This window comes from Thrips palmi, unplaced genomic scaffold (assembly GCF_012932325.1).
Source record: "Thrips palmi isolate BJ-2018 unplaced genomic scaffold, TpBJ-2018v1 HiC_scaffold_10, whole genome shotgun sequence".
In the NCBI taxonomy this organism is placed as follows: Eukaryota; Metazoa; Arthropoda; class Insecta; order Thysanoptera; family Thripidae; genus Thrips; species Thrips palmi.
The window spans coordinates 19,617,608-19,637,845 of record NW_023144621.1 but is presented as its reverse complement, the minus strand read 5'-3'; the positions used below and the strand labels follow the sequence as shown (position 1 = coordinate 19,637,845).

Below are 20,238 nucleotides of genomic sequence, written 5' to 3'. Positions count from 1 at the left end.
TACCTCTTTTCGGTCCACGGGCTGCGCGCTGCGCGCCGGGCAGCCTATAATCAGCAGACTGTCGCCGATGCCTATTCCCTCTGTCGCAGCGCAGCGAGATGATGATCAGGCAGTGTGTGTGTTTTTCTTCCGCGGCGACACGGCCAGAAAGAAAACCTCGGCGAGCGATCACTTCGTGTTTCCTGAGTCCCACTCAGGCACTTGCAGTGACTTATCGCGCGCCTAACAGCCGCTGTACCGTTTCGAACAGGAGTTCCACACACCGTTCAGGATGTCAACTGCAATTACGGTGAGCAACGCTCGCGCGAAAAAAAAAGAGCCTCCATTTCCATAATTTTCTACTCGCATAAATCTGTCGCTGCTTTTGTACCGAGGTGTACCGAGCGCGAAACGTGATGACACACCCCTCGCACCACCACGACGTCCTCGACGACGTCGGAGCGGCGCGACGAGCACTGTACTTCGGCAGTGCGTGCGCCGGGCGAGGCCGTCGAGGCCATCGCCGTGGATTGGGCGGAATCACGCGTTCGTTTCATGAACCCCTCGGCATCGTGGGGGAAATAAACCCAGCCTCGTCCGACTGGGCCGCGGGCCAGAGGGCATAGGGCATAGGCCAGGGCGCCCTGCCCTGCCCCGGACGAAAGTCGGACCCAAACGGCCCAACGGCCAAACTCTCGGCACGAGGAAGAGGCGCCGTGAGGCCCAGGGGGCTCATTCCGAACAGTTGTGCTGGCTCACTCGCGCCCTTGCGGGGTGCCCCACGAGTGCGACAGAGACAGAGCGACGAAAGCGCGCTTGGGCCCGCCGCGCGGCCGCCGTGGCCGCAGCACGTGGCCGCCCGGTACTTCCGTGCCAAATTGGCCGGCCGTTTTATGGTGCGTGCTGCAGGCCGTGCGACCCATGGTGCGACCCTACGTGGGGCGCAGCCGGGCGGACTGGCCCTAGAGACGAGGCGCCGCGGCCCCGCGCCCTGCAGACTCATTCCGAGAGTCGTCTTCGTGGCTCTTCCTCCCACACCTTACGGGACACCCCACGAGCGCAAGAGAGACAGAGCGACGAAAACGACTCTCGGAACGAGTCTGCTGGCGTGCTGCCCGCGCCCTTCGTGCCGCGGACTCCATCCGGGATGTTGTCGGTGTAGGGGCCCAGGCCAGGGCCCACGCCGCGGCGGGGCGAGGCTCGGACACGCCGGCCGCCGCGGCCCGCGGCTCGCCGGGGAGCCCCGCGGATGCGCGAACAACAACCGCCACTGCCGGGTCAGCCTAAGCACGTCCCAAAAAACTTTCGAGAGAAAACGAGAGAAAATTTAAAAGGTTTTCTCCGGTGTGGCGCGCTTTGAAAATAATTTGCCAAAGAGTCAAGTCATGCGCCTTGCGCACATTGGAGCAGGTTTAGGGTTGTTGCGTCCCTGGATCGGCCAGGCAGACACAAACCCTTTCAGCATCTGCCTTTGTGCGTACAGAGGATTTGTCGACGTTCTCGCTTGCGGCGCCGCTCTGCAGACAGACTGATTCAATCCCGGCCTCGGCTCCGCAGCACTCAATCAAAACGGTCGAACACCCAGCCAGCCGGCCAGCCAGCCGGCCCCGCGTGAGAACACGCCTCGCGGCCCGGCCGGTTTATTTTCGCTCCTTAGTGAAGTGGATGATGGAGAGCTTTGAAGCGCTGCGAAGCGCGAAGCGAAGGGGCGAAGCTCGGCGAAGCGCTTTCGCGTTGCTCACGCTCCGGCGGAGCGGGTGGGCTGGCGTCGGGGGCTCGGCCTGCTCGGCCTGCTTGGTGCGGGGGTGGATAGAGCAGCCGGAGCAGCGCGCCGCCGTGGCCGCCAGTGCTGCAGCGAGCTTCCACGGACCGCCGCGAGGGGCAGCAGTAGCAGCAGCAGCAGCACGGCGGCGGCGGTGGTAGTGGTGGCGGCGGCGGCGGCGGTGGCGGAGCGGGAGGAGCAAGGAGCCACCGACAGGCAGCGGGCCCGGGCCGGCCAGCCGCCGGCCAGCCAATGGGAGGCCGGCGCGGCGGCGCGGCGCGGCACGGCGCATGCGCAGAGCGGCCCTGCTACTCAGGCAGCCACAGAGCCGCCGAACGGCACCCGACCCGCAGCAGGCACGGCGGGCAAGGCAGGACCTGGCAGGACCCAGCTCACATCTTGCCTTCTCCTTCTTCGTCAGTCGCTCACCAGAGCCCATCCCGCCAGGTGCACCTCCACGCTGCGCTCCCTCCGGCCGACTGACTAGCTCGACTAGCGTGTGACCTGTGTGCAGTGATACGTGTGTTAGTGCCGAGGACCTCACCGCGTCCTCCCTTGTGTTCGACGCCTCGAGTTCAGTGTCAGTGCTTGTGACATTGCTACATGCAGAGATGGCAGCTGGCCTGACAACTTCTGAGGATAACGTACATCATAGAACGTCTCTTGATGGTGAGTGTCATTGAAGTGTTTGTGTATGTTGGGTGACTTGCAGTGTCCTGCCTTCCCTTGGGTCAGTCCGCCACTGGCCGTGCGGTGACTGACAGTCCGTAAAGTGAACTGCTTTCTGAAGGACTTGCTTGATTTACTGCCTGGCCGCCCTTTTTTCATTTTGAGCTCTTTTATGTACTTTCCCCGCCCGCCTCGAATCAGTTTATGCGTTCGGCTGTGAATTTCAAATCACTCACTTCGGTTGAATCGGCTTTATTTTTATTCAAATTGTCAGGCAATGCTTAACTTATTCCTTCATTGTTTTGAATCGTCAACCAAATTTATCCGGTTATGGAAGAGTGGAACCCTGCTTGCCCCTCGCACGCGCTCGCACGCCTTGCTAAGGATGCCCCGCTTGTGTTTTCCAGGCAGTCCCCGCGCTGCAATGAGGGCTGAGGACGCCGTCCTGCCGTTGCTGACGCCGCCCCACACCCCGACGGGGCCCTCGTCCTCGTCCGCCTCCACGGCCTCCGACATGACGTCCTCCAGCCCCCGTCACCACTACTCGCCCAACCCCGGCGCCTTCAAGTTCGAGTCCGACGAGCGGGACTCGGACTGCGGCAGCGACGGCGAGCTCTCCCGCCCCGCGCCCAGCATGCCGTCGCCGGTCATGTCCACGTCGGCGTTCCGGCCCGTGTCCGAGCTGAGCCGCCGCATGGACGACCTCAGCGAGCGCGCGCGCCTCGCGCCCTACGTGCTGCCCCCCGGCATGCAGGCCGGCATGCAGGCCGGCCACCCGCTGCCCGGCGGGCTGCCCATGCCCACCGGCATGCCCACCGGCATGCCCACCCTGCCCGGCGGGCTGCCCAACGCCTTCCTGCAGAGCCTGCACGCCGCGGCCGCCACCTACCCGCCGCCCCTGCAGGGCTTCCTCATCAAGCAGTGGATCCACAACGCCCTGCTGGCGCAGGCCACCGCCGCCGCCGGCCGCACCTTCCCTCCCGTGGTGCCGCCCCACCAGCGCCCCGCCGCCCCCGTGCGCACCGGCCCCGCCCCCGCGAGGCCCGGTGGCGCCGGCACCAGCGGCCCCCGCGCAGGCTCCCGCCCCAAGAAGCAGTTCATCTGCAAGTTCTGCAACCGCCAGTTCACCAAGTCCTACAACCTGCTGATCCACGAGCGCACGCACACGGACGAGCGGCCCTACTCGTGCGACATCTGCGGCAAGGCGTTCCGCCGCCAGGACCACCTCCGGGACCACAGGTAAACATCTTCCCTTTTCTGAGTCAGCGTGACCTGTTTCTTCATAGAAACTTGAATGCTATTTCAACCCTTTAAAAACCCCTAACCGAATTTTTCTTGTGTCTCCAGGTACATCCACTCCAAGGAAAAGCCTTTCAAATGCGGGTCCTGCGGCAAGGGCTTCTGCCAGTCGCGCACCCTGGCCGTGCACAAGGTCCTCCACCTGGAGGAGTCGCCCCACAAGTGCCCCATCTGCAGCCGCTCCTTCAACCAGCGCTCCAACCTCAAGACCCACCTGCTGACGCACACGGAGGGCCACCAGGGCGTCGCCGGCGCGGAGCTCGCGGCGCTGCCACCAGGCTTCCCCCAGGACGGCGTCCCCGTGGCCGCCCCCCACCACCCCCACCACCTCACCCCGCACCTCCTGGACCTGTCCGTGGGCTCTGCCACCGCCACGGCCGTGACCACCACGCCGTCACCGCCGCCCAGCAGGAAGAAGGCCGGCTTCACCATCGCCGAGATCATGAACCGGTAACTCCCGCGCCGCCAAGACCACCTCAACGGCCCGACGGGTCCACAAGTTCCTTTTTCTTGCTTTACGATAATTTATTATCTTTTGCCAAGTTGTTGTTTGTAGGTGTTAGTCGATTGATACGATGACTCGGTCATCCGTTGGTCCCACCCCACCTGTTCCCACTAGTCCTGACCATGTAATTTGTGTCGTGTCGTCCGGATGTTTTAGTAAACTCTTTTTTGTGATCAGCGCCGAGTGCGTGTGTGTGCGTGTGTCTGTGTGAGAGAGTGAGTGTGAGTTACGCAGGTGACTACCCAATGCGTAGGAAATTATGTACAAACTATACTTATGAATAGAGCAATTTTTTCCTGTACTTATGATATCCTACTAAATTTTGTTACGTTATTGTGATCTTTTAGTGTTAAGTTTGAAGATTCCTTTGCTAGTTACCTCGTGGTGCGAATTGGAGCTCCCGGCTTTGGCCACCACCTGCAATATCAGTATTACGCTAAGCTATGTAGAGGGCGGAGAAATTGCGCTTCCGTTTCTGAGTGGCCTTCTTTTGTTTTTCGGTAAAGGCGCGCGTCGCAGGCAACCCTCTCCTCTCTTTGCCATTTGTTGTTGTTTATGATTTACTATCTGTTAGTCACCGATTTTGTCGAGATTTACTGCCGTTGTGACATGTTATGGTCCGGTAATGCGCACCGGGGACGTGACCGGTAGACAAAGCTTTCGTCACGAGTGCAGGCCGCGTTTATGGCCACGAAGCGGGCCAATGCCATGCCGGCCAGAGCACTGCCCAGAGCGTGACAGGTCAAGGTGCATTTAGCCAATTGAAGCCAGCGGCGCAGATGCCATCGGATTTGCTATTGTGTATTTACTCTATGTTTTATCTTGTACTTTTTTTTTGTTTTGAAAAGACTGCCTTAACAATCTCGATAGCTACTTGTATTATATTTATTAGAGTATTGTATTATTGTCATTTTACTTATATGAATATATTATGATATAGTTTATGTGATGAGGAGGAAAAAAACGAAATGAAGAGGTGAATTATTAAAATGAATTCAAATTAATCCCGAGTCTCTATCTTTCTTCCCCAGAGTGATTCTTCAATTCGATTTGTCGGAAAAGGTTCAAACCACACACACACAACTTCAAACAAGGTAACAGTTAAGCAAATTTATTAGTTCGAAACTGGGTTCAAGACAACACACAACTTCAACAAAGTAACAGTTTGGTCAATTTATTGGTCCGAAACTGGGCCAAGCTCGACGGACACGGCTCTCGAATCGGTCCGATCCGAGGCCACAGCCATAGCAGGCCAGGGCGGGCCGCCAGAGCCGCGAGGAACACTCCAAACAAGTCTATTTGGGGACGGCATGACGGCCGCCATGCTTGCGGCAGGCCGCGCAGGCCGTGCCCACGCTCAGCCAAAGCAGCGTATCTGCCCCTGGCTTCCCCGAGACCTGCGTGTTTCTTCCCGCCCTCTCCCTCCTCCTCTTTCAATTAGAGCTTAGCGCCGTAACCCCCTCCACGAAGCGTGCGCGGCGTCCATAGCGCGGCGGCGCGTAGCGCTGCGTAACCCGCGGGGAGGACGTGATGAAGTGCGCGAGGCAGAGGGAGGAGCCGGCCGTTTGATCACGGTGCATTGGCTGCCGCACCGCGGTGCACGCCGCGGTGCACGCCCAGGGCCGCGGCCGAGGGGTGGACCGCGGCCAGCACACTGAGAGTCGTCGCTCTGTCTCTCTCGCACCCCACGGCACGTCCAGGATCTAGTCCAGGAGAGCGGCAGCGAGGCGCTGCCAGTCGACCGGACGGCGAACCGGGACGACAGCCGCGCCGCTAATGCTCGGCGTGCGTGCCGTGCGTGCCGTGCGTGTTTGCCGAGCGTGTTTGCAGTGCGGGGGCGGCGACGCGCCGATGACCGAAAAGGCAACAAAAACACACTGTTTGTTGGCGCGTACGTATCGCAAAGGACTCAGTCCAACGCAGTGCCCGGGGATCGGCGTGGCCCACTGCGTGGCCCCCGCTACCTGGGCCGCGCACCGCGCGGGGGCGCTCGCTGGGGCCCTGTGCAAACCCTGCTGCGTGCGGCCCGCAGGCCGGCAGGGCCCCGAGACCCACAACGTCGTCGACGAGCAGAGTTTTCGCACTTGAGGACTGTCTGCAAACACGCGGCCTATCTGTAACACTGAACGAGAAGAAGGAGATGGAGAGGCCGGACGACCACGCACTGGGCCAGAGGGAGGCGGCAAAAATTCTAGACGCGTTTTGAGCTGCAGTCGCTAAACAGGACTCGAACCGAGCGTGTGACCCCACCAGATTCCTCGTTCGGAGAGCAATTCATTGGTGGGGTCACACGTTCGGTTCGGTCCCATTTATCGACGATGGAACTCAAAACGCGCCAAGAGTTTTGGCCGCCTCCAACCGGGCTTTCGCGGGGCCACTGTGGGCGACGACTCCCCAGCGTCGAAGCAGCCAGTCGTCGTCGCCGTCCTGCGCGGCGGCCTTCAGGACCTTCAGGGCGGCGGCGCGGCCTCCGCGATTTGTTTTAATTCTTTTTAATAAGCCCGCACCTCTACATTGTAAGAGTTGTAATTGCCGACCAGTAATGAACATAATGGCCACCCATTCTCGACCCCCGAACCTCTCATAATTGTGGCCAATTATCGGTTCGCGTCTGATTATGTTGGCAAAGGGCTGCACACGTGTGCGAGAGAGACAGCGATAGGGCAATTACACGGCCAAAGCAACGCGGAGACGGAGAGGGCTCCTAAATCAGTCCCACTCGTTCTAATAGTCTTCATCACGCCAAAGCGCACCAAAGCGCACCAAAGCGGGGCCAAAAGGGCCAATCCGACAATCCCGCCCTGCGCGCCCTCTCGCTGCCAACAATTACAGAAATGAGTCCGAAATTAGATCGGAAAGCACTCCGCCCGCGAAGCGCGCCGCCAGCGCCCCGTGGCTGATTCCGATTCCGTCTCTCTCGCACTCGTGAGGCGCATCGTGCAGGTGCGAGAGAGACAGAGCGGGCGGCGGTGCGGTACCGATTTCGGCTTATTAACCGACGTCTGACTGACAAGCACAAACAGTCTGATGCGTAAGACGGGCCGCCCCGGGCGGTGGCCGACTGGGGCGCAGCCCGGCGCAGCCAATTAAAAGTGTGCCTGGCGTCGATAATGCGCGGCCTGCGATCGATGGGCCAGCGGGCTGTCTCCCTCGCACTCATGGGGCGCATGGAGCGAGAGGGACAGAGCGACGAAGCGCGCGGAATCGCTTTGCAGCGCGGCCCGCGTCCCAAACCGACCGTCGTCGGGCTGGCCGGCTTTGATTCCGAAAGTCGTCTTCGTCGCTCTGTCTCTCTCGCACCTACACAGGGCACCCATGAGCGCGAGGGAGAGAGAACGGCGAAAACGACTTTCGAAATGAGCCTGCTGCTGGCCGTCGAGGCCCTTCGCGTGGAGGGCGACCTCGGACGCAGCTCCGTCGGCGCCAACTTGAAGCGGAGCGGAGCGCCCCGGATAGCACTGACTGATCGCATTGATTCCTCGCCGACTCCGAGAAGGGCGGCACGGCACTGCAACAATTAGCACGGCGCGCTTGGGCGCCCTTCGGCCCCGGCTCGGATTCGGCTTTGGCGCCGATTAATTGTTTTCCAATTTCACACGCCGAGTGCAGCGCGGCGGACTGTGCGGGCGGACGCACCTGCACGCGGCTTTCGGCCACTCGGCCTTTCGGGAGAAATCGGGGAATCGGAGGACCGCCGCCACAACCCTTGTCGCTCCCACGGTCCCATTGTAATTGCTGGCGCCATTATTGGAGTTACAGAAATTGGGCCGGTATCGGCTGAAGGAAATCGAAGACTCGCAGATATGTTTGACTTTTCGTAACTAGCCGAAATGTTGATGTTGACCTCTTTCATTGAAATGAACATTTTGTGCAAAACCAGGTTTGGGTTTTGATCCTTGTCTTGTGTGTACGTGTAGCAAACTGTGGGCGTGGCGTCAACCTGAAACGTTCATTTTCTCCACGCTTGGAGAGTGTGCTGCATGCGAAGCAAATTTCTAAACCGAAATAAAAACAAAACCGAACTGACGGTCCAGACCCGCGACAGGCCAGGTCATTCGCCGCCTTTATCCGCGGAATCACTAATAATGCAACTTTGGTCTTTATCCGTTCGTTCGAGGCGGGCGAGATTACTGGTTGGAAACGAAGTGACGTCACGCTGGACGGAAAGAAGACCCAGAAGAAAAAGAAACAAGAACGGTCGGGAAAGTATGTAGACTCTTTCTATGAGAAATGCACGCTGCGGGTAAGCACCAGACATTATCCGCCACGTACATTTCTCATAGAAACTGTCATTTATGGCTTCCGTTTTTGTTCTCTTCCGCGCTAGAGCTCCTTTGGATTACCCTATATTTTGGTACAGTCGGCTAGGCAACTGCCGCGTCTGAGGGCGAATCTCTGCGCCCGAGGCCGTGCAGGCCGTGCGTGCGCAGTGGAGCGTGGCTTATTGATCACGCTGTGGCATCACTGGAGGCTGACTCCGAACAGCGCTTTCGCTCTGCCTCTCTCGCTCTCGTGAGGCCCTCCCTGGGTGCGAGAGAGACAGAGCGACCGATCTGAATTACAGCGTGCTGGCGCAACATGTCCGCCCGCCCCGCCATGCCCGTGGAGGCCGTGGAGTGAGTGAGGACTGTCTGCCGGTGACGCTCCGAAGTTGAAGCAGCATCTGCAGCAGCAGCAGCCCGCCCCGTTCGCGGTCGAGTTTATCAGTGTGGCTCAGCGAGAGATAATCCTGCAGACACACCGGCAGACACGCTGGCGGTCGACAGACAGCCTGACGCACTCCGTGACGACGGCGAGGACGAGGGGCGGCGGAACCTCCCGCACATCCGAGAGTGTCACCAGGGCACGCGCGCGCGGGGTGCGCGCTGCGGAGCACGGGGCGGGGCGGGCGGGGCCGCGGCGCGGCGGGGAGGCAGCGTGCGACCGGTGCTGCCATCTGTGGCGCGGCGCCGCAACTACCGCCCCGGTCGCCTCGCCGCGCGCCGGAGATGCGACGCGTAGCGACGCGCGGTGTCACTGGCGGCAAATGCGAACGCCCGCGCCGGACGGACCTGCAGACTGACTCCGAGAGTCGCATCTCTCTCGCACTGTGGGGCCGTTGCGTGTAGGTGCGAGAGAGACAGAGCGACGAAAACGACTCTCGGAATCGGTCTGCGGCGGCCAGAGCGCGCATCCAGGATTGTTCACAGGGGCAACGTAGCGCTTCTTGCCTGCCTTCCAGGCGGCACGTACCTAGTCGTGCCAAGGCGTAATCAGCCCCACGCCCCTGGATCCGCGCCTGCCCCCTGCCGCCGCGGAGCCCCGCAAAGCGTTCGCTGGAGTACGTTTTGTCTAGTTTGGGCGCGACTGCCAAACAACGCGCGGCCGCACGGCGCTTGCGCGCGGACCGGCGGACCGCCTTCTTGTCTATTTCAGGAGGTTGTGCCCTCTGCCAGGCGCAGGCTCGGCATAAAAGCGACTTAATTTGTTTGCACGCGTCACTACTCCGTTCCGAGTTTAAGGGAGATAAGTCGGAGGCGCGGCTCGGCACGGCTCGGCTCGGCACAGACATCCTCAGCAGTGACTCCTTTGACGCGCCGCGCCGCCGCGGTAAATAGACACACATGATAAGTCCGTACTTACTCGGAAGCATCGTGTCACTGCGCTCTGGGTGAGGAGGGGGTTGGGCGGGGCGGGGTGGGGCGGGGCGGGGCGGCCAGGCCTTGGGGCTTGACCGTAACCACCTGAAAGAGTCGTTGAGGTGATACGACGGCATGCGCAATCATCCTTCGGCGACATCACGGCTGGAGAGACGAGTGCGTCCTCATTGCTTCGGGGGCGTCCGCCCGTCCGTCCGTCCGTCCGGCTGTTCAGTAGTGGGGCGGATCAAGAAGGCTCTCTTCTTGGTGCTCTCCAAGGAGTGCCTCGGTGACCACCAAGACCGCCACGGCGGCGCGGTGTGCGCGCTGTTTGCATCGCGGTCCCCGTACGCCTAGCCTTATCAGCTGCCATTCATGTAACGCGTTGCCGCCTTGCCGCTTCTCGGAAAAAAATACGAAGAAAAAACCAACAGCACAAACGCTCTTGTCAGGTTTCGAACCCGGGTTCCACCCACGCCGCCGTCGTCCCTCTGACAGCAGCCAGCCTCGCGTCGTTCACTCGGTTCATTCGGTTCTTACTGACGTGCTGCAAATGGGTCCGCCGCGGTGCCGCCTCCTGATGCCTCCTGGAGCCTCCTGGAGCCTCCTGCACTTCCTGGAGAGCAGGAAGCCCAAAGTGACTCAGTGCGGCGGCGAGGCCCAGGCCGCCAGGCGGTGGCGGCGGATTCCAGGAGCTGGCGCCCCGGGCCTTTTGATCATCCTCCCGGATTAATTAGCGGGCCGGGCCGGGATCGACGCCGGCCTCGTCGGCGGGGGCCTCGTTGACGGCGGCCTCGTCGGCGGGGGCCTCGGTGGCGGCGGCCGGCACCCGGCCGGCACATCGCAGCGATCCATCACCAGGGTCACACCCCCTGACCCCCCGCGCCACGCCCCGGCGCCACGGGCTCAGGCAGGCCGAGGGTGCAGCAGGATTGAGTCGGTGTGCGAAGCGGGTGAAAAAGATATAGCATTGACCAGTATTTGAACCTGGGTCCTCATGTTTTTGTGAGGTTATTCTTTCAAGGCGCGGCCGCGGACATCGCCAAGCTCATGGCAGGGTATGGCAGATCTAGGTGGTCCCTCGCGGACTCATCCTGAGGCTTTTGCAGCTGCCGCGAGAACCTGGCGGCGGCGGGGCGGGGCGGCGGGCGGGGCGGGGCGGGGCGGGGCGGGGCGGGGCGGGCGGGCGCCACATCCACAACGGAAAAATATCGAGGTTGATTTGCGGGCGCCACTGGATCCCGGCTGCTGCCGATCTCTCTGGCGTCCCTCGTCCTCGGCCGGTCGGTCTCACTGCCGGCCGGCCGCCCCGCCCGATTGGCGCTCTCACTCATTTCGTAATTTATTTTGCCAAATATACTAAGTGGTAGGTACACACGCAGGCCCGGCCGCCACGGCCCGCCGAGGCCCGGCAGCAACACTGTTCCTTTCGGCTTCCTCTTCGGCGCGGACTCCTCCTCTCGGTGAGCCGAGCGACTTGTGACTCGCAAAGTCCCCGACTAAAAGTAGTTGTGAGGGCCGCGCGCGTAAAAATTTGTATCGTTGTTTGACGGGGCGATTTATCAAAGAGTTGTGTTTTTATTTCAACCGGTGAATGTAGGCGTTGTCAGGTTGACCGTAGGAGCTCTGGACTTTCGTCCACGCGAATTTAATTTTCGGCCCAACGTCGTGTGGGTGAACTCGTCGCCGTCCGCGCCGAGTGCGGAGCAAATCGAGCAAATTGCATGCAAATAAGCGTGTTAATGACTCAATCAGGAGGGCCTAAAGACGGGCTGAGCCAAAGGCTGGCTTAAACTCAGCCCCAGGGGTTTATTTGCCACGCAGTGCCCTTCGAATCGCCGTGCAAAATGACAGTGATGCGTCCGGCCGGCCGATTTGGATTAAGACGTTAAGTCCGAAACTCAATTATTTTTCAATGTGGGAGGGGAGCGTTTTGGAAGTGTCGTGAGAAAATTTTTCCCGAAGCAGACTCAGCTTGGAAGAAAATCGATGTGGCGTTTTTTTGGCGGGTCAGTTTTAGCGCCAAATCAAAACTAGATCACCTGCTGCACTGTGTTAATTCGCGGCGTTGGGGGCGTTGACCTCGGCAGCTGCAGACCCCTGGCTGGGGCTGCGCAGGCTGCGCCGAGGCAGCGCCCTACCCACCCCCTGCCAGCAGGCCCATTCCGCACAGGGCTCCCGACGCTCTGTCCCTCTCGCACTCGAGGGACGCCCCAAGGGACGCGAGAGAGACAGAGCGGCGGACGCACTGCTCGGAGTCAGCCGGGCAGCAGCCGACAAAGTGGCGGTAATTCGGGTCCGCGAGGGAGCCACCGTGCTGGCCGGCTTGTGGGTCGGCCGTTTTGGCACAGGTTGCACAGGTATTGTCGGAGTTTGTCGGCCTGCCTCACCGATCCTCACCGCCCCGGCGCCAGCCCCGCCAGCTCCGCCAGGCCCACCGCCCCGACGGACACGTCAGAGGGGCCGCAGACACAGCAGGCATACGTCAAACGGAAGTCGAGGACAGGACAGGTGAAACGGACCCGCCTCCGATCCACCTCCTTCTCCTCCTACTTCTTTTATGCAACCGACAGCGGCGTCTGCTAAGTCTGCTCGGGGCGGCCGCGGCGGCAAAACGCCCCTCAAAGTGACTCCATCAGACGGCATCGGGTTTATAGTGTTTGTGGGCGGCCAGTTCGATGACAGCCCAACCCGACAAGTGGGCCAATGCGGCCAACCTTCGCGCCAAACATTTGCAGACTGATGGACGAAGATACAATCAGTTGTTTCCAGGCCATGGTAGCCTTGTTTGTTCGCACGCATCTAAACTTTTAGTTTCGGTTTCGATCCATTTTTTGTCACTCATTTTAAGTCAAAATTCTGTTGTTTTTTTAGAATAAATGAAACGTTTGCTCTGCTGGCGCGAGGCTGGCGCTGCTGCTGCCAGGACCAGGACGGCGGGCGCGGCGGGCGCCAAGCCGTGTGCAAAAGGTAGCTCGCCCGCCATCTGCGAGGCGTCGCCGTGGCGTCGTCCGCCACCACCAAGACCATTACCGCGCCCAGGCCGGCCGGGCTGAGCGAAGCGCGCTGATGACACCCTCCCGGTCCTCCCACTTCCTCTCCTCCGAGTATCATTACACGAAATCCGTGCAAACCGGGGATGTCGCCGTCCTGCTCTGCAGACCGATTCCGAGAGTCTGTTTCGTCGCTCTGTCTCTCGCACCTGTAAGGGACGCGCAGAGAGTGCGAGAGGGACAGAGCGACGAAAACGACTCTCGGAATCAGTCTTCTGCAGTTACCCTGCCCTGCCATTACAAGGCCGTGTTCGGCGTGCTCGCCACGCCACGCCGCCACGCCACGCCGCCAGGCCGCTTCGTCGGCGGCGTCCTGGTGTTGTCGCGGTGGTCTCGCATCGCCGCCGCGCCGCTAGCATGCTGATTCCGGACGGTCGCTCTGTCTCGCACCGCCCTGCAGAACGCCCCATGGGTGCGACAGAGACAGAGCAATGCAGGACGGTAATCCACCGCCCCACCCCTTTCTCGTCTCGCTGCCCCGCCCGGCGTCCTGGAGTCCTGGACCGCACGTCTGGCACGCCCCCGTCGGCCGCCCCCACCGCCCCGGCCTCGGCCCTGCCACCCCCATGCAGACCCGCCGGCCGGCCGCCTCCATGCCGCCACGCCCTGGCGGCGACGGCCACCCACCCCCGACGGGTGGCGGTGCGACTGTGACGGAGGACGAAGCCTGCTGCTTCTTGCAGTACACAGGCTGCACATTCGCCTGGAGCGCATGGCGCGCCGGCACTACTTGTCCTTCTCCCGCAGACGGCACCCATCGCGCGCTGGCACTACTTGTCCTCCTCCCCGGGCGCTGCACCGCGCTGCACCCATCGGCGCGCATGGCCGCGTCGCTGACGGTGAGCGTCCCGGACAGGTCCACAACCCCCGCGGCGTCGCGGCCGCGTTTAAATGGAGGATGAAAGGGAAGCGATCCTGGCTAAAGCACCCGGACTCGCGGCTCGCCCCGTCAACAACACGATGGAAGTGGTGGACGGACGGACACCCTTCGCAAATGAAAAATAAATCCAAATCCAACCTAACGCTTTGCGCGGTGTATAATGTCTCTGTTGTTTAATGGTTTCCTTTACGTGGGATAAAATTTACGGATTCGTTGCGAAGATCGTTGAGGAAAAGCCAGGAGCCATCTGCGTCGGTAGATCAGGTTTTCATTAGGTTGGTAGCACTTGTTACGAGGTGCAAATTTTGTTATGTTGGCGTTGGCACCTCCGCAGTCCGTTTTCGTTTCGAAGTAATCTGCAGTTGTCAGTCATGGCCAAGTTTCGCGGCTTTTGTACTTAACATTCTTTCGGATTTGTTCAACGATTGTTTTGGGTTTATCCTCCATCGGCAATGAAATGGAACTGTGCAAAGTGAATGTGAAAGTGTGTCGGGTTTGTTGACATGGTTAGTGTCGCAGTTTTGAAGAAACTTCAAGTTGGCCTACGCCCACCTTGACTCCTAACCTTAGTGAGGTCTGGTGAACAACCAAACAACTTGGAAGCATCACAGAAACTAATTTCCACCGCTATCGAATTCATTTCTCTTCTGGTGTAGTTATACTTAATTTGGAATGGAAACATTTTCACTTTTGAACAGTTAGCATACTTGGTCAGCTGTTCCTGCCTACTTCCGTAGTTGACTCTGCAACCAACATGCAACGCAACATGCTAGGTATGTGATGGGTAGTATAGGCTAAATATTATGTCAAGTTGTATTGAATACATTTAGCAATCAAGCAGAAGCTTTTTCACGACCTTGGAATTCTTCAAGCGTTAGTAAACAGATCTCGTTTTCAGATATTCGGTCGTTTTGCCCCATGTTCAAGCTATCTAAATGCATGAGTTATTTCAATTCATCTACGTTGACGTCAAGTTCTAAGTCTTCAAGTGCAGTTGTTCTTGATCAAGCTACAACTCGCTTCGAGTTCTTCCGGTGATTGTAAGTCGGAGCTGTTATCAGGTCATGCGACACTAATGTTGCAGAGTTCTCTGCATGTGGCTTCACCTTCAGAGTGCAGCAGCCTGTCTGATGAGCAGCGGGGCGGCGGGGCGTCAACCCTTCGGGTCCTGCGGGGGAAATCTTCTTGTCATTAGGGCCAAGCCAACTCAGGCACAGCCAGGCCGGCACGCGGGAGCGGCGGCTGCTGGCGCTGTTAGTGTGTATGTGTGAGTGTGGTGTGTGTGAGTGTGATCGTCAGTGTGTGTGTCTGTGTGTTGTGAGTGTCAGTGTGAGAGCAGCGCGATGGCGATGAGGGACGCGACTGTTCGCGGTGCGTGGGATTAGAGCAGCAGCAGGCCTTGGTGAGCGTCTCCGCGCGCTTCCCTAAACATCTCCCCGCCAAGCTGACCCCACTGACCCCGGCAGCACTGCAAAGAGCCCCCGCCCCCTTCGGCCGACTGGGAGTCCCTGCTCTGAGAGTCCAGCCTTCCGTCCCTCTGGGTCCCTCGTCAAGCAGTGCGAGTCACTCACTCCGCCCCGAAAATGACGGGGTGCATGTCCTCGCCAGGGGCGGTGCCAGGGGCGTTGCCAGGGGTGCTCCGAGGGCGGGCGGTGGAGTGGTACTCGCTGGGAATGCGGGGGTCGTTGGGTAGCACACTGATTCCGAGAGTCGTTTTCGTCGCTGTGTCTTGCTCACACTCATGGGGCGTCCCTCGAAGGTGCGAGAGAGACAGTGCGACGAAAACGGCTCTCGGAATCAGTCTGCTGGTGCCACTCACTCGCAATGGCGCGGCTTCCATATAAACACCCCTTGCTTTGTGCCGGAGTAGTGTTTTAGTGCAAGGGGTAGCTCGCCGCCAGTGCCACCAACATTACCACACTTTCCCCCAACCTGTTATACGTAATGTGTGTCCTGCGTCTTGTTGTGTGTGGTTTGCTGATGGTCAGCGCGGATCACGCAGGAAAAAAACCCAATTTTTTTCCCGCGCAAAAGTAGTTGGCAGCTCCACTCACTGCAGCACGCGCAGCACGAGCGAAACGAAAAATGGCGCGTTTTTGTTAGGTTGCTGGCACTGCGGGCATGTCGGCTCGTTGCTGCGAGACAAATTACTCAGTGAGTGGCGCGCGGCTTGCTCTGCCTGGCTCTCTGAGAGTCGTTCCGTCGCTCTGTCTCTCTCGCACTTATACGGGACGCCCCATGAGCGCGAGAGAGGCAGAGCGACGAAAACGGCTCTCGGAATCAGTCTGCCGGGATGACCAATGCGCAAACGGGCAGCGGCGGCGCGACGGACGCAAAAAAGGCAACCGCCAACGGCGGCCGACGGCCCGAGGGTCCCAACGGCACGGACGGAGCGTGGGATCCGGTGGGCCCCGTGCCGCTCGTCATGACGTCATCGACGGGGAGGTGCACTGTGCAGTGCGTTCGCCGCCGTGGAGACTCCCGCGTCCAAGTCTCCGCGGGGCCGCCGCGGCCGAAGGGGAACCTCCCCCTGGCCTGGCGCGGTCCTTGGCAGTGGCCTGGCCCAATCTGGGGCTCGTATCGGTCAGTCCTGTGGGAAGGACGAGGACCGGGCCGCGGCGGCGGGGCGGGCGTGGCGGCGTGGGTGTGTGTTGGGGGTGGAGGCCGGCGCGGCCCGCCGCCGCCGGCGTGCTCTGGGGCGTGCTCTGGGGCGTGCGCCGCCGCCGGCGCCGTAACCCCTTCCCCCCGGGGCCTGGCGGCCCGGCGGCCCGGCGGCGTGGCGGCGTACTTGGGGCCCTGCATGTTGGCGCGGAGGTGTGTCCGAGGCCTTGGGCGCGCCATGGCGCGGGGGTGTGGCCTTAGGGGTCGTGCCGTCCCTGCTGGCGTGTTGGCTGCAGTCTCTCTCGCACCGCAACGGGAAGCCTCGTGCGTGCGACAGAGAGAGATCTTCCGAAACCGCTCGTGCACTTGCGTGATTTACTCCTCTTAACTCGCCTCACACGCCTCACACGTGGCGGCGGGGCGGCGGGGGCGGCGGTCTCACGGCGCGGCCCTTCGCCCTGAGACTCTGGGACCCGAGTTACGCCTTACGCCCTCGGCACTAACAAGCAGTGCTTGCTGGCGGCTCGTTCTGGTCGTTCTCCTCCAGAGTAGAGGCTTTGGCACTGCCGCGGTACTGCCGCGGTTTTTGCTGGGCTTCGCGGTCCCGGAGCGCCACTTGGCTGGCGTCTGAAAGTGCAGGCACGCGGGGCGAGAGCTTGTCGAAGTGTCGAGGGGTTTTTCATACGCGCCCGGTGCGGTGGGAAGGGGGAAAGAGAGACCCGACCCGACCAAAGCGACAAAAGTAAACTAGGGGTACGCGCCGTTTAGTGTGGGCGCGTAGTGTGGCTGAGCGATACGAATTTGTGCACTTCGGACTTTGCTTAAGTAGACGAAATGTGCAGCTTGTGGGCTCATATTGAGTGGGGGAAATGTAGGTCTGGGGTATAAATGGAAGTGATTTTCGTTAACAGCACACACAAAACTGTTGGGATCAACGTCAAACTCGATTTTAAAATTTTGGTCCAAAATTGGTCAAAATTCGGTAATGCGTGAGTCTGGGAAAAATTTGGAAGTCATTTTTGAGTTCAGCACACCAAAAACTGCAGGAAACAATATAAAACTCGATTTGAAAATTTTGGTCAAAAATTACCTAATTTGAGATAAAAATATAAGTCTGGAGTCGAAATGGAGGTGATTTTCTTTATCAGCACACAAAAATCTGTTAGGATCAACATCAAACTCAATAAAAAAATTTTGGCCCAAATTTGGTCAAAATTTGCTAAAGCGTGAGTCGGGGAAAAATTTGGAACTTATTTTTGAGTTCAGCTCATAAAACACTGTAGGAAACAATAAAAAACTCGACCTAAAAATTTTTGGCCCAAAAATGACCAAATTTTAAGATAAAAATATAAGTCTGGAGTAGAAATGGAAGTGGTTTTCATAATCAGCACTCCAAAAACTCCAAGAATCAATATGAGACTTGATTAAAAATATTGATATCAAATTGATCAATAATTGGTAAAGAAGGGTCTGGGTTGGTCTTCATGGATCACCCTTTGTCGTCACCAATACCCTGATGCCACCCCAATGCGATTTTTTCAGTCGAGTAACTTTCCATTGCCACATAGAATCGCTTAATTGGCTACTCGTCTGCTTGAGTCACTATTAGATGTATTTTTTCTTCCAACTCATAAATTTCAAAAATTTATTAGTTATATTTGAGAAGCCTTTTGTCATTATTTTTTTTTAAACCAGTGAATTAAACAACATAGACTGGAATATGTAATCATAGTTTATATTAAGTTACTCAGTTTAGGGCAGGCTGATCTGAAGCATTCGACGGAGAACAAATTTTGTCAAATTCAGTGAATCGTCTCATGAAGTCAAGTGCAGAGGCCACTTGTTGCTCAATACGCCAACATAATTTACCTTATTCATGCCTCGTGATATTTTGTCTCTAGAGTAAAAGAATACAGTGCTTGTATTCAGAGAGCCAGCTTTAAAACCATTACCAATACTTAGTTCCAGTTGTCGGACAGAAGCTTTGGTGAAGAGAAAAGAATCGTCTCATTAAATGCAATTACAAAGTCACCCACCGCTCAAAACCTGAATCGTCTCATTGAACCCAATATCAGTTCAAAATCTGTTAGCACAAAAAATATGGATTATTTTTTGCACCAATTTCATCTATTTTGGATTCTTTTTAAACAATAGATGTTGGTACTAAAAAATTTTTGTTAGCTTGCAGCATTGCAATAGAATGTCATTTCCCGAGACAAACCCAAAACAATTAACTAGTCTTCAAATTTTAACAGAATTATTCATGCATTTACCTGATTTGATTTACTATCAAATTTAAAAATAAGGATAGTACCAGAGAGAATAAAATCAGCAAAGCACACAAAAGGGAAAGAAAACATTTTATTTACAATCCACACCTACACTCACAGTGCACTGACCTGAAGGATGATTCCCCTGTGACGGGGGGGGGGGGAGAGGGGGAAAGAAACACGCAAACCATTCTCACATTCAGTTTTCGTATTTGCCTCTGTTGACACTCCGGAAAGGGGTTTTATTCATTCTCGAATGTTAAAAAACTATCTCAGTACCTATTTGAGAACCCCTTTGCTCTTTAGTTTTTTTATTTTCATATGCCGTCCCGTCTTGCAGACGGCTTGCAAGCGCGGCAGCCGGTATGAGAAATTCGTCAGCCGCACGATGCTACCAACCTAACCACGCTAATTACCTAGTTCAAAACGATGTTTTGAATATTTCAAACGATGATAATCGTTAATCTGAGATAAACTCCCCCCGTAGGATGTTTAGGAGACATCAGGTGTGAAATTTGGATACTATTCGTTCAGTAGTTGCTGAGAAACGTGAGTGATTACATACAGACGGACAGACAGACTCACGACCAGTCGGTTTTTGGTGCGCCCTAACACGGCATGGGCTTCGCTATCGCTCAGCCAAAAACATCGCCATTGTCCACCGCGCCGGCGATTTTCTCCCCGGCCCCCGAGGCCGCCGCGGCCGGCGACGTGAGTGCAGGCGGGCAAGGCCCGGGCAAGGCCCCGCGTCGCGTCATTTGAATGTCCCCGCGTCGTCGCGTCGTCGCGGCCGGGGCGGGCGGCGGGGAGGCTGCCCGGGCCCAAGCCCTGTCATTTAGGCGTTCTGGCAATGCCGCCGGCGACCGAAGCAACCCACCAATTACCGGACTGGGGCACCATGGGCGGGGTGCGGCGCGGTGCCCGCCGGCGCCTGCCCAGGGCCCTGAGCCCCGAGCCCGGGCCCCGGGGCGGGGCGGGGCGGGTGTGGTGACCCAGGGCACTATGACTCGGGGCGCGGGAGGAGAGTGAGAGAGACGGGAGATCTCCTCTCCCGATCTGCGTGCCCTGGGACCCTTCTTGCTTCGTGCCCTATCCGCCGAAGTGGCCCGAAAGGGGCTCCAAAGGGGTGGAAAACGAGATGGTAATCGAGACGCTTTCCTCGTAGTAATCTGAGGAGAGCATGGGAGTGTCCTCGTGTGACTCCAGTCTGTTAGTTCACTTGGACCACGGCATAGGAAAATTGACCCAAAACAGCCCCGCGAAATGGAGAGCGGAAGGTCAAGTTTTTCTCGCGTCGGGATCTCAAAATCACACCAACGACTCTTTTGTTTGCGCTGTCGTGTACTGTGTAAAAATGTACATGAGCACCTCCACGGCCTCATGGGAAAGAAACGAGTGACGGGCAGACTACTTTTCCGTTGGTGCGTCATCGGCACCATGATGCCGTGCATCGCGTGCGCTCTGATTGAACACGCATTGTGTGAGGGCCCTCCCCCTCCCCCTCCCCCTCCGAGGCCCGCCCCTCCTTCCGGCCTCATGCACGCCACGCGCGTGATCGGTGCAGTACGTCGCCCTGGACGGCGGCTGGGAAAAGGAATGAAA

General features: G+C 58.4%; 1 protein-coding gene across 1 annotated transcript; it reads left to right on the top strand.

Moving 5' to 3' along the window:
• The first annotated feature begins 2,079 nt into the window (after positions 1–2,079).
• LOC117654136 (protein odd-skipped-like) lies at positions 2,080–5,211 on the top strand. Its single transcript, XM_034400336.1, has 3 exons — positions 2,080–2,410; positions 2,818–3,649; positions 3,758–5,211. Exons 1-3 carry the CDS (start codon positions 2,353–2,355, stop codon positions 4,161–4,163), a joined length of 1,296 nt encoding a protein of 431 aa, XP_034256227.1. The 5' UTR covers positions 2,080–2,352; the 3' UTR covers positions 4,164–5,211.
• The last annotated feature ends 15,027 nt before the right edge of the window (positions 5,212–20,238 follow it).